Genomic DNA, 13,725 nt, shown 5'->3' with positions numbered 1-13,725 from the left:
GTGGGAATTGTTGAATAGACCTCAGAAGGTCAAGCAAACTTTCTATTAGTTCGTCCAACATATTGTGTGCTGAAAGATTTGGCCTTGACACTATTTTTCTGTTCTCTGCTGGCATCTATATCTGGACCACACCCAAATTTAGATTACTCCCTATTCTAGTTATCTTCTTGACAATGTGTATCCATGTTCTTTGTGTTTAGATATGTGTTATATGACCGAAACAAGAGGAAGGTGCACACTGCTTCCCTTTACTGCATCGGGGTTTGCCACTCATTTGGCTCAGACACTTTTAATTTTGTAATATATCTCAGCAGATGATTTATATCTCAGCTGGCCAACACAAAGAGTAAATAAAACACTGAAAATTATCGCAATGTTTTAAAGAAAGAAGATGCAATAAGTCAATTGAATACACTAACAAATTAGTTTCCATCTTTTTAATGAGTAAAACAGATACAACATTGTGTAAAACAGCGATCGACAAAAAGAAAACTCAAAATCCAATTCAATTGAAACAAAAAGTGTTAAGATCTTAAGCCAAGGACCTTTTTAAAAAGTTTCAGAGACAGTAGGGACTGTAGATGCTGGACAATCTGAGATAACAAGGATTTGAAGAAGGGTCTAGGCCTGAAACGTCAGCTTTCCTGCTCCAATGATTCTGTTTGGCCTGCTGTGTTCATCCAGCTCTAACCTTGTTATCTCTGACCGATTAAAAATGTGTATTTTATAGTTTTTGGTGAACATTGGATTGAGAATACCTTTCCCTGATAACACCATGCAGGTTTTGTAACCATATGAGAACATGTTAAGAAGGGACAGCAAATAATTCCACTATTATTTCCTCTCAACAACTATAAGGGTTAAAAACAAACAGCAGTGCAGATTTTCACCTGGCCGCACTATAAAATAATACAGATGCTGAATGCATTTGTCTGGATTTCTCTCTACCCAGTGGCTTACCAAAGTTGATCACTTATTGAAACTATTAAAATAAACAGGCCAATGCTTGTTTGAAAATAATGGCAAGAATCTGATACAAATGAAAATCTTACATAGAGTAATTTCTGAGCTAAGTTCAGTTGGACAATCTCCAAAATGAAAGCAATTCACATGAATTTTTACCTGTGTTTGCAGCGAGTCACAATTTTAACCCAAAAAACAGCTCTTATAATTTAGTGGTGAATTGTTTCTGAAAAGTACAAATGTTGTGCTTAGGGTCTCCTATATGAAGTGGGGCCACCATTTCTTGTTCGTGATGGAAAATAGGTTGAGGGAGACATGTATCTTACTGACTTCTCTGAAATAATTTTGGAGAACTGCAGAAGGAAAACTTCACCTTAGGGTTTGTGGGTCAACATTTCTCCTTCACCCTATATCACACACAAAAAAATTATTTATCATTATCTCAGTGGTGTCTGTGGAAGCTTGCTGTGGATCTGCATTTCCAACACCACAACAGTGATTAAAAAACACTTAAAAGTATTTATGCATTGCAAAAAGAATATAAGAACATAACTGGCTATAAAAGTCTTCCTGAGGTGTTGAAAAAAATCTATAAAAATGCAGGGTTGCTCTGAATGAATGCAGGCCCCTTTCAGGACTACAGTGAATGTGCAATTTACTGTTTGGCTGAACGATTATTGAGTTTGAAGCGAGGTCTTTAAGGCAATCAATCATCCATAGTGCAATCTGACATCCCTCCATCCATGAGGGGTGATGCACATGCAGCAAACTGTCCATTTCAGATGGGGGTGTCTTCATGTGTTGTGCATTTTGTGTATTACAAGTGCCGCTCATGAAGCTGGAGGTAGGATCACACAGTTGGCTGGATGGCCAGTATGTAATGCAGAGTGATGCCAACAGCATGGGTTCGATTCCCATCCTACCTTCTCAACCTTGCGTCTTGTCCGAGGTGTGGCGACTGTCTCTGTAATGCAAAAGTGGGGCAATGGTGTCTTTATCTTTTTCATGCAGCCTTCAAATATTTTAATCTATTGCTTTCACTATTGGTGAGTTTTTCCAAGTTGTTGTAATCACTGATTCATCAAAGTGGTACAAGACAGCCCATAGGAGGAACTGCAGATGCTGGAGAATCCGAGATAACAAGGTGTGGAGCTGGATGGACACAGCAGGCCAAGCAGGATCTTAGGAACAGGAAGGCTGATGTTTCGGGCCGAGACCCTATAGGAGGTGACACCTTTTCCCTCTGAGCTTGATTAATGACTTCCAGATGCAATAATGTCCAAGGCCTTCACATTGCATGTGCATATATCCTTGAAGCAGAGTTTGAATACCTGGCTGATTGCCTGGTTCCAGCTACCTCCTCTAACCAACATTCATGGGTATGATAATAAAGTGTGAAGCTGGATAAACACAGCAGGCCAAGCAGAGATGCTGCTTGGCCTGCTGTGTTCATCCAGCTTCACACTTTATTATCTTGGATTCTCCATCATCTGCAGTTCCCATTTTCTCTGATTCATGGGTGTGAGATTGTTTTCTAAACTGTTGAATGGGCATGAACCAACAAGGCTGTCTCTGCTTGATGTGTGCTCACAAACTTCTCTGCGTCTGTGAAGACGGCTGTGTTTGTGACTTGTCCTATCAGGATATACTGCCACAGAGGGAAAAGACATTGAAATTGAAAGTTATTACCATCCATTCATAGCAAGGTGTTGAGAGCACAAGCCTCATAAACCCACAGCTTAAGTCCGAAGGGTTATCATGATGTTATCCAATTTACTTTGGTTTGAGTTGTCCAAGTGCTGAAGCTGCTTTCTCAATGTGTGTGTCACGTCATTCACCAATGATCAGATTGTCTTTTCATTGTAGTGTGGCTCAGTGGTTAGCACTGCTGCCTCACAGTGCCAGGGGCCTGGGTTCAATTCCAGCCTCAGGTGACTATCTGTCTGGAGTTTTCACATTTTCCCCATGTCTGTGTGAGTTTCCTCCAGATGTTCTGGTTTCCTCCCACAGTCTGAAGATATACAGGTTAGGGTGGATTGGCCAAGGGAAAAACAAGGTGATAGGTTAGGGGGATGGGTGGGAGAGTCAGTCAATTCAGAGAGTCAGACTTGTTGGGCTGAATTGCATGTTTCCACACTGCAATGACTCTATGATTTCATGCAGCAATATGTGCTCAGCACTTCCACTGGAGTGTTATTTAGTGTGAAAAGGGTTAGCAATGCATTATTTCTCCCATGAAAGTTTAACCTCGTGGAGAACAAGTTTCAGATGTGAGAAAGACAGTCTACGAGTCTTTTTTGTTGAGTTTTCACATGGCTGGTGTGGCATCAACAGCATAGAGGAGTGCTCTGATCAGTGTAATGTGTCTTTGTCTTTCCTTTCAGTTTTGAAGGACAGTTGCCCTCTGACCTGACATGCAGGTAGACTCCTCCTCTGAAGAGCAGGCAATGATCAGGAGCTTGGAGAAGAATTCTCCAGTTGGCTGGATAGTTGGTTTCTGAAACAGTGTGATGCCAACAATAACACAGTGTGGAGCTGGAGGAGCACAACAGGCCAGGTGGCATCAGACGAGCGGGAAAATTGATCTTTTGGGTTGGGGCCCTTCTTGACGATACATCAACTTTCCTGCTCCTCTGCTGCCTGGCCTGCTGTGTTCATCCAGCACCACACAATGTTATCTCTGACTCCAGCATCGACAGTTCTTACCATCTCTGAGTGTGATGCCAACAGCTTGGTTTCAATTCCCATCAATGGCTACAGTTACCATGAAGGTCTCTCCCCTTGCAGAAGGTATGGTGGCCCTTAGGTTAAATCACCATCGGTTGTCTCTCTCTAATGCAAGAGCAGCCCTTGGTCTGGTAAGACTATGGTGACAACTTGACTCTAGTCCACTAATAACGCTCCTCTTATTTCAGCAGTTGTAGATTTGAAAGTGAGATGTCAATTCAATTGGTGACAACACATTTCTCAGATTTGGAATGTTCGCATCAATAACATTTAATGACCAGAAGTGAAAGTTGTGTCTCCTGAGGGTGGAATGAGTTCCTCATAAGCTTTAAAATGTTTCAATTACTACCAACGTTTCTACAGAAATCTGACATTCTATCATTTTCTCAAGATTCTGAGTCGCATATTCAGAATTCATGCTGGGACAAAGATTTTTTTTTCCACAAGACGCACTTCAAATTGATAAGGAAAAACATGTCTTAGCCCTGATGAAGGGTCTAGGCCCGAAGCGTCAGCTTTTGTGCTCCTGAGATGCTGCTGGGCTGGCTGTGTTCATCCAGCCTCACATTTCATTATCTTAGCCCCCTGCTGCACACACCGTGCCTTGTTATCACATAGCCTGTCATTACATTATGGTATTAGTCACTAACAGCCCCCATTAATACCTATTCACCCTCCTAGTAGATCGTTATCAACTACGTTGTTGATCTAACTAACTACTGTTGCCTGGTCTGGAGCGCAGGCCCTATGAAGAAAGGCTGAGGGACTTGGGCCTGTTCTCATTGGAGAGAAGGAGGCTAAGAGAGGATTTAATAGAGACATACAAGACGTCAGAGGATTAGATAGGGTGGACAGTGAGAGTCTTTTTCCGAGGATGATGACTTCAGCTTGTACAAGGGGGCATTGCTACAAATTAAGGGGTGATAGATTTAAGACAGATGTCAGAGGCAGGTTCTTTACTCAGAGAGTGGTAAGGGTGTGGAATGCTCTGCCTGCCAATGTTGTTAATGCAGCCACATTGGGGGCATTTAAACAGTCCTTGGATAAGCATATGGATGATGACGGGATAGTGTAGGGGGAGGGGCTTAGATTAGTTCGCAGGTCGGCGCAACATTGAGGGCCAAAGGGCCTGTTCTGCACTGTATTGTTCTACGATCTATGTTCTCTCTCTTTGGGCTCTATCCTTTATTCTATCATTTACTTCCTACCCCATCCTCCACCCTATCTTCTGTTTATAAACTGACATTTTCCGAGCTACCGTCAGTTCTGAGGAAGGATCACCAGGCCTGAATGTTAACTTTGATGTTTTCTTCCCAGCTGCTGTCAGACCTGCTGAGCTTTTGCAGTGGCTTCTGCTTTTTTTCAAATTGTCATAAGTTGGATACAGAGTACATCTTCATCTGTATTACCTCTTTGCCCATTTACGAGACCTGATCAATTATACTGAGGTTTCAGTTCCACGCAGACTAAAGCTTGATCCATGTTACCAAGCAGAATCTGCTCAGGACCAGGCCTCTTATAGTTTTGATGCTTCTCAAATGTTCCTTCTATTGAATACTGCCAGGTCAGGTGTATTGTGGAAAGATGACAGCACAGGAGGAGACACTTTGGCCATAATGCCAATACAAGCTCTTTGGTAGAGCTATCTTTGAATTCAGGGCACCATTAATCAGGGCTGCACTTATACATGTAATGGTAGGGTCCTTGGGAGCGTTGCTGAACAAAGACACCCATGGATGCAAGTACATAGTTCCTTGAAGGTGGAGTCTCAGGTAGACAGGGCAGTGAAGAAAGCATTTGGCATGCTTGCCCTAATTGGTCAACGTACTGAGTAGAGGAGTTGGGAGGTCATTTTGCGACTGTAGAGGAGACCGGTTAGTTCAGTTTTGGAATACTGTGTTCAATTCTGTTCTGCCTTCTGTAGAAAGGATGTTATCAAACTTGAAAGATGCAAAAAAAAACATTTACAAGGATGTTGCCAAGTTTGGAGGGTTTGAACTATAAGACTGTGTAACTAAGACTATTTTCCCTGGAACATTGGAGGCTGAGGGGTGACCTTATAGATGTTTCTAAAATCATGAGGAGCATAGATAGGGTGAATAGGCAAGGCCTATTTCCCCAGGGTAGGGGAGTCCAAAACAAGGGGGCATAGGTTTAAGGTGAGAGAGGAAAGATTTAAAAGGGACCTAAGAAATAACTTTTTCACAAAGATGATGATGTGTATATGGAATGAGCTGCTAGAGGATGTGTTGGATACAATTACGAGTAAAAGGCATTTGGATGGGTACAAGAACAGAAAGGGGTATGACGGTTATGGGCCAAATGCTGGTAAATAGGACTGGATTAATTTAGGATATCTGGTCAACATGGATACGTTGGACTGAAGTGTCTGTTACTGTGCTGTACAACCCCATGGCTCTATGACTCTATTCCATTCAGCATTGGATGCAGAGTAGGTTGTACAACAACATGCCTTAACTCTAAAGCTTAGAATGATGCTCTTCCCCACAGTGGCGAAATGATTTTCTTTTGTTACATAAGTCATATTTTCATGTAGAGAGCAATATGACAGTTTTAGGCTACAAACTCACGCTCGTTGGAAATGAGATGGAATGTCTTTACGAAAGAAACGTACTTTGTAGTGAATGAAACCTTTGAAGAGCAGGTGTGCATGCAGGAATGGATAGAGATAGAGGAAGCTGATGTGCTGAAAATCTTGTCAAACATTAAGATTGACAAGTCGCCAGGCCCGGACCAGATTTGTCCTCGGCTGCTTTGGGAAATGAGAAATGCAATTGCTTTGCCACTTGCGATGATCTTTGCATCCTCGCTCTCCACTGGAGTCATACCTGAGGACTGGAGAGAGGCAAATGTAATTCCTCTCTTCAAGAAAGGAAATAGGGAAACCCCAGGCAATTACAGACCAGTAAGTCTCACGTCTGTCGTTTGCAAGGTGTTAGAAAGGATTCTGAGGGATAGGATTTATGACCATCTGGAACAGCATGGCTTGATCAAATGCAGTCAACACGGCTTTGTGAGGGGCAGGTCATGCCTCTCAAACCTTATCGAGTTCTTTGAGGATGTGACTAGAAAAGTTGATGAGGGTCGAGCTGTGGATGTGGTGTATATGGACTTCAGTAAGGCATTTGATAAGGTTCCTCATGGTAGGCTCATTCAGAAGGTCAGGAGGAATGGGATACAGGGGAACTTAGCTGTCTGGATACAGAATTGGCTGGCCAACAGAAGACAGCGAGTGGAAGTAGAAGGAAAATATTCTGCCTGGAAGTCAGTGGTGAGTGGTGTTCCACAGGGCTCTGTCCTTTGGCCTCTACTGTTTGTAATTTTTATTAATGACTTGGATGAGGGGATTGAAGGATGGGTCAGCAAGTTTGCAGATGACATGAATGTTGGAGGTGTCGTTGACCGTACAGAGGGCTGTTGTAGGCTGCAGCGGGACATTGACAGGATGCAGAGATGGGCTGAGAGGTGGCAGATGGAGTTCAACCTGGATAAATGTGAGGTGATGCGTTTTGGAAGGTTGAATTTGAAAGCTGAGTACAGGATTAAGGATAGGATTCTTAGCAGTGTGGAAGAACAGAGGGATCTTGGTGTGCAGATACATAGATCCCTTAAAATGGCCACCCAAGTGGACAGGGTTGTTAAGAAAGCATATGGTGTTTTGGCTTTCATTAGCAGGGGGATTGAGTTTAAGAGTCGTGAGATCTTGTTGCAGCTCTATAAAACTTTGGTTAGACCGCGCTTGGAATACTGCGTCCAGTTCTGGTCGCCCTATTATAGGAAAGATGTGGATGCTTTGGAGAGGGTTCAGAGGAGGTTTACCAGGATGCTGCCTGGACTGGAGGGCTTATCTTATGAAGAGAGGTTGACTGAGCTCGGACTCTTTTCATTGGAGAAAAGGAGGAGGAGAGGGGACCTAATTGAGGTATACAAGATAATGAGAGGCATAGATAGAGTTGATAGCCAGAGACTATTTCCCAGGGCAGAAAAGGCTAACACGAGGGGTCATAGTTTTAAGCTGGTTGGAGGAAAGTATAGAGGGGATGTCAGAGGTGGGTTCTTTACACAGAGAGTTGTGAGAGCATGGAATGCATTGCCAGCAGCAGTTGTGGAAGCAAGGTCATTGGGGACATTTAAGAGACTGCTGGACATGCATATGGTCACAGAAATTTGAGGGTGCATACATGAGGATCAATGGTCGGCACAACATCGTGGGCTGAAGGGCCTGTCTGTGCTGTACTGTTCTATGTTCTATGTTCTAATCTAACAACCAGCAGAGGGAGACTTTCCTTCAGTGGATTTGGGCTGGATTTAGTCTCAGGTTGCAGCTTTTTAATCATTACAACATCTACAGGACCAATCGATTTTTTTTTGGATGAATGCTCAGTATTTAGTACAATATTCTGTGCTGTACTGGGTAATGTTTGTTCTTAATAAAAACCAAAAGAACTACGGATGCTGTAAACCAGGAACATAAACAAAGTTGCTGGAAAAGCTCAGCAGGTCTGGCAGCATCTGTGGAGGAGAAAACAGAGTTAACGTTTCGGGTCCGGTGACCCTTCCTCAGAACTGATGGTGACTGAGAAAATGTCAGTTTATATGCAGAAAATAGGGAGGTGAGTGGGGGTAGGGAGTAAAAGATAGGATAGAGCTCAGAGAGAGAGAAAAACAGTTGGACAGACAAAGGAGCTGCTAACGGTCAGGCTGGGAGGGTGAATAGTTGTTAATGGGGACTGTTAGTGACTAACAACACGGGGTGTGTAGTGGCAGGCTATGTGAAGGGTCTAGGCCTGAAACATCAGCTTTTGTGCTCCTAAGATGCTGCTTGGCCTGCTGTGTTCATCCAGCTTCACACTTTGTTACCTTTGTCTGTTGAACGGTCTTTCTCTCTCTCTGGGCTCTCTCCTACAGTTTACTCCCTACACCACCCACCTCCCTATTTTCTGCATATAAACTGACATTTTCCCAGCCACCATCAGTTCTGAGGAAGGGTCACTGGACCCCAAACATTAACTCTGTTTTCTCCTCTACAGATGCTGCCAGGCCTGCTGAGCTTTTCTAGCAACTTTGGACAAAAACAATGTTTATTCTAAGCTGCATTGGTTCACAGCTTCACAGAACTCAGAAAAGTATCTCAGAATGCAATCAATAGACTGTGTGTAAGGAATAGAAAGTAGAAGGAACATTGGTATTGAGGGAGTGCTGTATTGTTGGACAGATATCTTTCAGATGAAAGTTTGAACCCGGCATAAAGGATCCCTTGACACAATTGAAAGAAGAGCAGAAAATCTCTCCATAATGGCCTGCTCAATACTTTCTCTTTAGTTGGCTTACTAAACAAGATTTTTTGATCATCATTCTATTACTGCTTGTGGGAGCTTGCTGTGTGCAGATTGGCTGTTGTGTTTCTCAACATTATAGCATTAACTACACTTCAGAAAACATTCTTCATTTAATGTGGGACACTTTTGCTCATACATGAGATGGGGGCAGGTGTTCGATAAATGCAAGCCTTTCTTGTAATTGCAGATATTAGAATCACTTGATTTTTACAATATTTGGCACAGAATTATATATTGGTTACAGATTAGAAGGAGGCCATTCAGCCCATTGAGTCCATATTGATTTTCAGCAAGAGTAACTCAGATGGTGCCACTTGCCTGCCTTTTGCCCCAACCCTGTGAATATTTTCCATGTTTAACTCCCTTTTTGAAAGTCTTGAATCTGAAAGCCTCAATATTCCTTTCATGCTGCACATCCCTGATCTCTTCATCAGAAAAACCTTTCATTGTATTGTCAGTTTCTTTTGCCCTTCTGATTCTTGACCATTCATGCAATGGGAACAATTTCTCTCTATATACTCTGTTTACAGCACTCAAACACCTCAATGTTGCATTGTGTGCTTTTGCACAGTTTGTAAAGCTACCAATCTATTCTTACCAATGTAGGCATGTTAAATTACAAATATTGAGAATCCAATAAGCCTCAAATGTTGAGACTGGACAATCAAGGTAGAGACTCTTTGCTAGGTTCCACCACAAAATCATATGCAGGAGGTGGGGTTTGAGATGAGTGACAGTCGTAGTGTTGGGCCTCTGACCAGTGCTGCTCCTGATAGCCCAGGCCGCAGTTGAGTGTAGACGAGGTGTTAGTGCCAAGCAAGCCAGAGGAAGACTGCATTCTGTCCAGCCCATCTGCCAAGGGAGTTTCAGCGAAAGGGTGGAAGGTGGAGGCTCGGAAAGTGGACTTCCTTCCATAGGTGTCAGCTTGATCTTGGGAGGCTTGCCGTTGGAAGGCCAGTGTACTGGCCAAGGCCAGGTTGTTGTCACCATGCCTGTCATAACTGTTGCTGCGGTAGAAGCCGGTCCTGGTCAGCATGACGTTGTGGGATGAGGATCGGTTACGCAGGCTGGTGCCTGGGGAGATGGAAGCACTGGCCTGCTTCCTGCGTGCCAGGCAGGTGAAGATGATCCAGAAGAATGAACCGATTACAATCCCGATCACGACTGACAAGGAGAAAGACAGGATGACACCTTCTAAAGCAGAGATAGAGAAAACACAGTGAGTGAGAATGACAATTCCAAGGCATGTTTCATGTCTTCAGAAAATCCGAAGGGCCTTGTAGAGAATGAAATCACTTTGATTATACGTAGACAGGATGTTTCCCCCACGGCACCCTTGCAAACGCAGTGGACATAAGGACATTGAGTAAGTTTAAAAAAGAGATTATTAATTAGCAATGGGTTGAGGGATTATGGAGAGTGGGCCAGAATGTGAAGTTCAATCTGCGATCAGCCAGGATTGTAATAAATGTTGGAGCATGCACAATGGGCTAATGGCCTACTTCTGCTCATAGAGCTGCTGTTCTTGACTTGTAGCAGACATACGTCACTTTTACAAGAGAAAATAACATTGACTTCAAGGTAATGAGGCATTCCAGTTAAGACCCTTGAAGAATGATGTCCCACCCCTGAGAGGTTGCAGCCATTCAGAGGGTGACAACTCTTTTGAACAGCAGCACCACTAGGGCATGGTGGCCACTGCCAGTGTTGCACTGGGGCCAACCCCAAGGATCAGGCCATGAATCCTCCAGAAGCAGGTAAGCGCAGTGGGAGGTGGATTCCAGGTGACTGGTGAGAAGTGGAGAAGGAAGGGAGGTCATAAGATGGGCAAAGGTTGACTTCTTGTCAACTCATCCCGCTTCATTCGCCACCTTCCCATCCCCTCAGTTCCCGTTGCCAGGTCTCTTATTTGGAAACAAAACATTGTTGGGGTGGAGGAACATCAGCATTTGAATGATGGACCTCCACAATACCACCCTAACCCCCGGAAGGACAAACTCAATGGAGTTTACTTAGTGAGCTTCCCAAATGTTATGTCTTGCATTCAATGCCAAATGAATGCCAGTGGTAATAGGCTGGAGCCCATAAATTATTTGTAAGAAGCCATTTAATGGCATCAATTGGCTGCTGAGCAGACTGACCAAATCCTTTCTGTTCCGGATTAGGCAAGGGGAGGTGGGGAGAGATCTTGGCCCACACCTGCATTCCCTGATGACATGAATCCCTCTCTTCAGGCATTCACCTTGGTAATGTAGCAAATGTAGCAACCAATTCTGTCAGAGCAAGCTCCTACAAACAAATGATGATATAATCTGCTATTTTTAGTGATGGTAATTGAAAGGCAGACATTGGCCAAGGTACCAGGGAGAATTCCCCTACTTTTCTTCTTCTTCAAATTGTGCTCTGGGGTCTTCAGCATTCACTGAGAAGGTACAATATCTCATTGAAAAGCCAACATTTCTGTCAGTACGGCACTTCTTCAATACTGAACCATGCCAGCCTAACTAGTTAAGTCTTTGAAGTGGAAGGGGAACCATGACCTTTTAGGCTCAGAGTGAGCATGCTGCTGATTGACTTTAAATATGAGTCATTCGACCACGTCTTGTTGAACATGTATCTAGATTTGAATGTGAGACACAAGAACAAACTTGTGGTAATGCAATCTATCATGTGTCCAAAGGTTTGTCACAGACAAGAAAAAAAATTGATTGTGGAGACAGCTGAAGGAAGCAAATTATACTCAGACCCTCTGACTCAGAGAGATGAGTGTGATGACTGAATGAAAATAATATTAGAATTCGAGGGTTACTAAATCCTGAAGCAAGAGTAGGCTTTCCAACCAAGGTTAGCTCATCACATCACAACATATTGTGATTTGTTTTTATTCTCTTGTTGGACATGTTGGCTGGCCAGTATTTAATACCCATTCCCAGCTGCCCGTGAGAATGTAGTGGTGAGCTATCTTCTTGAACTACTCCAGTCCACGTGCTTTAGATAGACTTACAATTCCTATAGGAGGGAATTTCACGATTTTGACCCTGTGCCACTGAAGGAATGGTGATATATTTCCAAGTCAGGATGGTGAGTAGCTTGGAATGAAACTTACAGGGAGTCCTGTTCCCATGTCTCTGCTGCCCTTGCCCTGCTAGATGAAAGTGGTCATGGACTTGGAAGGAGCTTTCTAAGGATTCTTTTGGTGAATTTCTGCAGTGTATCTTCTAGATAGTACACAGTTTTGCTACTGAGCTGATGCTTCTCTTGGAAATCTGAAACAAAAGTGCTATTGCTGGAAACACTAAAAAACAGAAGTGGCAAATTCAGCAATTCTCCTGTTCTTTTATATAGTCACAGTATCTCAACTTTAAGTACACTGGCTCTGTATCTTTTTTTACCCAAAGACCAGCTCTCTGGAGATAAAACACAGACTGAAGTTTTCAAGTGGATGATTTGTATAGCAACGTCATTGTCCTGAAGTGTACTGTCAAGTTTTTGAAGACAAAAGTAATGTTCCCAAGACTTTATTTGCATATATTAGAAGAAAGAGGGTAGCAAGGGAAACAGTAGCCCCAATCAAGGACAAAGGAGGGAAGCCACATGTGGAGCCACAGGAAGTGGGAGCGATCTTTAACGAGTACTTTGTATTTGTATTCATCAAGGAAAACGACATGACTGATGTTGAGATCAGGGATGAGTGTATGAATACTCAAGGGAATGTCAATTATTTAAAGGAGGAAGTTTTGGGTATCCTAAATTGCATTAAAGTAGACCAGTCCTTAGGGCCAGATGGGATCTATTCCAAGTTTCTGCAAGAGGCAAGAGAAGAAATAGTTGGGGCATTAAGAGATATCTTCAAAACCTTTTTTGATCACAAGTGAGGTTCCAGAGGACTGGAGAGTAGCCAATGTTGTTGCCTTGCTTAAGAAAGGAAGCAGGGACAATCCAGGAAATTATAGGTTGGTGAGCCTGATGTCTGTGGTGGGGAAGCTCTTGGAGAAGATTCTGAGGGGCAAGATATATGCACATTTGGAAAAAAATGGACTAGTTAGTGACAGGCAGCTTGGTTTTGTACAGTGAAGACCATGATTCAGCAACTCAATTGAATTTTTTGAAGAGATGACACACTTAATTGATGAGGGAAAGGCTGTGGATGTCATTTATACGGACTTTAGTAAGGCATCTGATAAAGTCCCACTTGGCAGATTGGTACAAAAACTAAAATCACATGGGATTTGGGGTGAGCTGGCTTGATGGATACAAAACTGGCTTGGTCATAGAAGACAGAGGGTGGCGGTGGAAGGGTGTTTTTTCAGAATTGAAGTTGGTAACTAGTTGTGTTCCACAGGACTCAGTCTTAGGTCCTCTGTTGTTGTAGAATATATAAATGATCTGGAGGAAAATGAGAGTGGCCTGATTAATAAGTTTGTAGATGACACCAAGTTTGGTGGAGTTGCTGATAATGCGGACAACCGTGAAAGGATGCAACAGGATATATAGATAGATTGGCAACTTAGGCACAGAAATGGCAGATGAAGTTTAATCCAGATAAATGCAAGGTGATGCATTTTGGAGGATCAAATTTAGGTGCGAATTATACTGTAAATAGCAGAACCCTTAGGAACACTAACATACCAACAGATCCGGGCATGTAGGTCCCTAAAAGTGACAACACAGGTGG

At 43.1% G+C, this 13,725-nt stretch overlaps 1 protein-coding gene across 1 annotated transcript in view; it reads right to left on the bottom strand.

The window, feature by feature from the left end:
- Positions 1 to 422: 422 nt before the first annotated feature.
- The window catches only part of myct1a (myc target 1a), a 32,780-nt gene continuing 19,477 nt past the window's right edge, over positions 423 to 13,725 (bottom strand). The window contains exons 2-3 of the mRNA XM_059648757.1: positions 9,649 to 10,244; positions 423 to 1,927 (exon numbers count right to left, since the gene is read on the bottom strand). Of these exons, the coding sequence (XP_059504740.1) occupies positions 9,715 to 10,244 (530 nt within the window). The 3' untranslated portion in view covers positions 423 to 1,927; positions 9,649 to 9,714. The remainder of the gene's footprint in view (positions 1,928 to 9,648; positions 10,245 to 13,725) is intronic.

Source organism: Stegostoma tigrinum, chromosome 9 (assembly GCF_030684315.1).
Source record: "Stegostoma tigrinum isolate sSteTig4 chromosome 9, sSteTig4.hap1, whole genome shotgun sequence".
Taxonomy (NCBI): domain Eukaryota; kingdom Metazoa; phylum Chordata; class Chondrichthyes; order Orectolobiformes; family Stegostomatidae; genus Stegostoma; species Stegostoma tigrinum.
The sequence above is the reverse complement of the archived record's forward strand: the minus strand, read 5'-3'. Positions and strand labels throughout refer to the sequence as shown.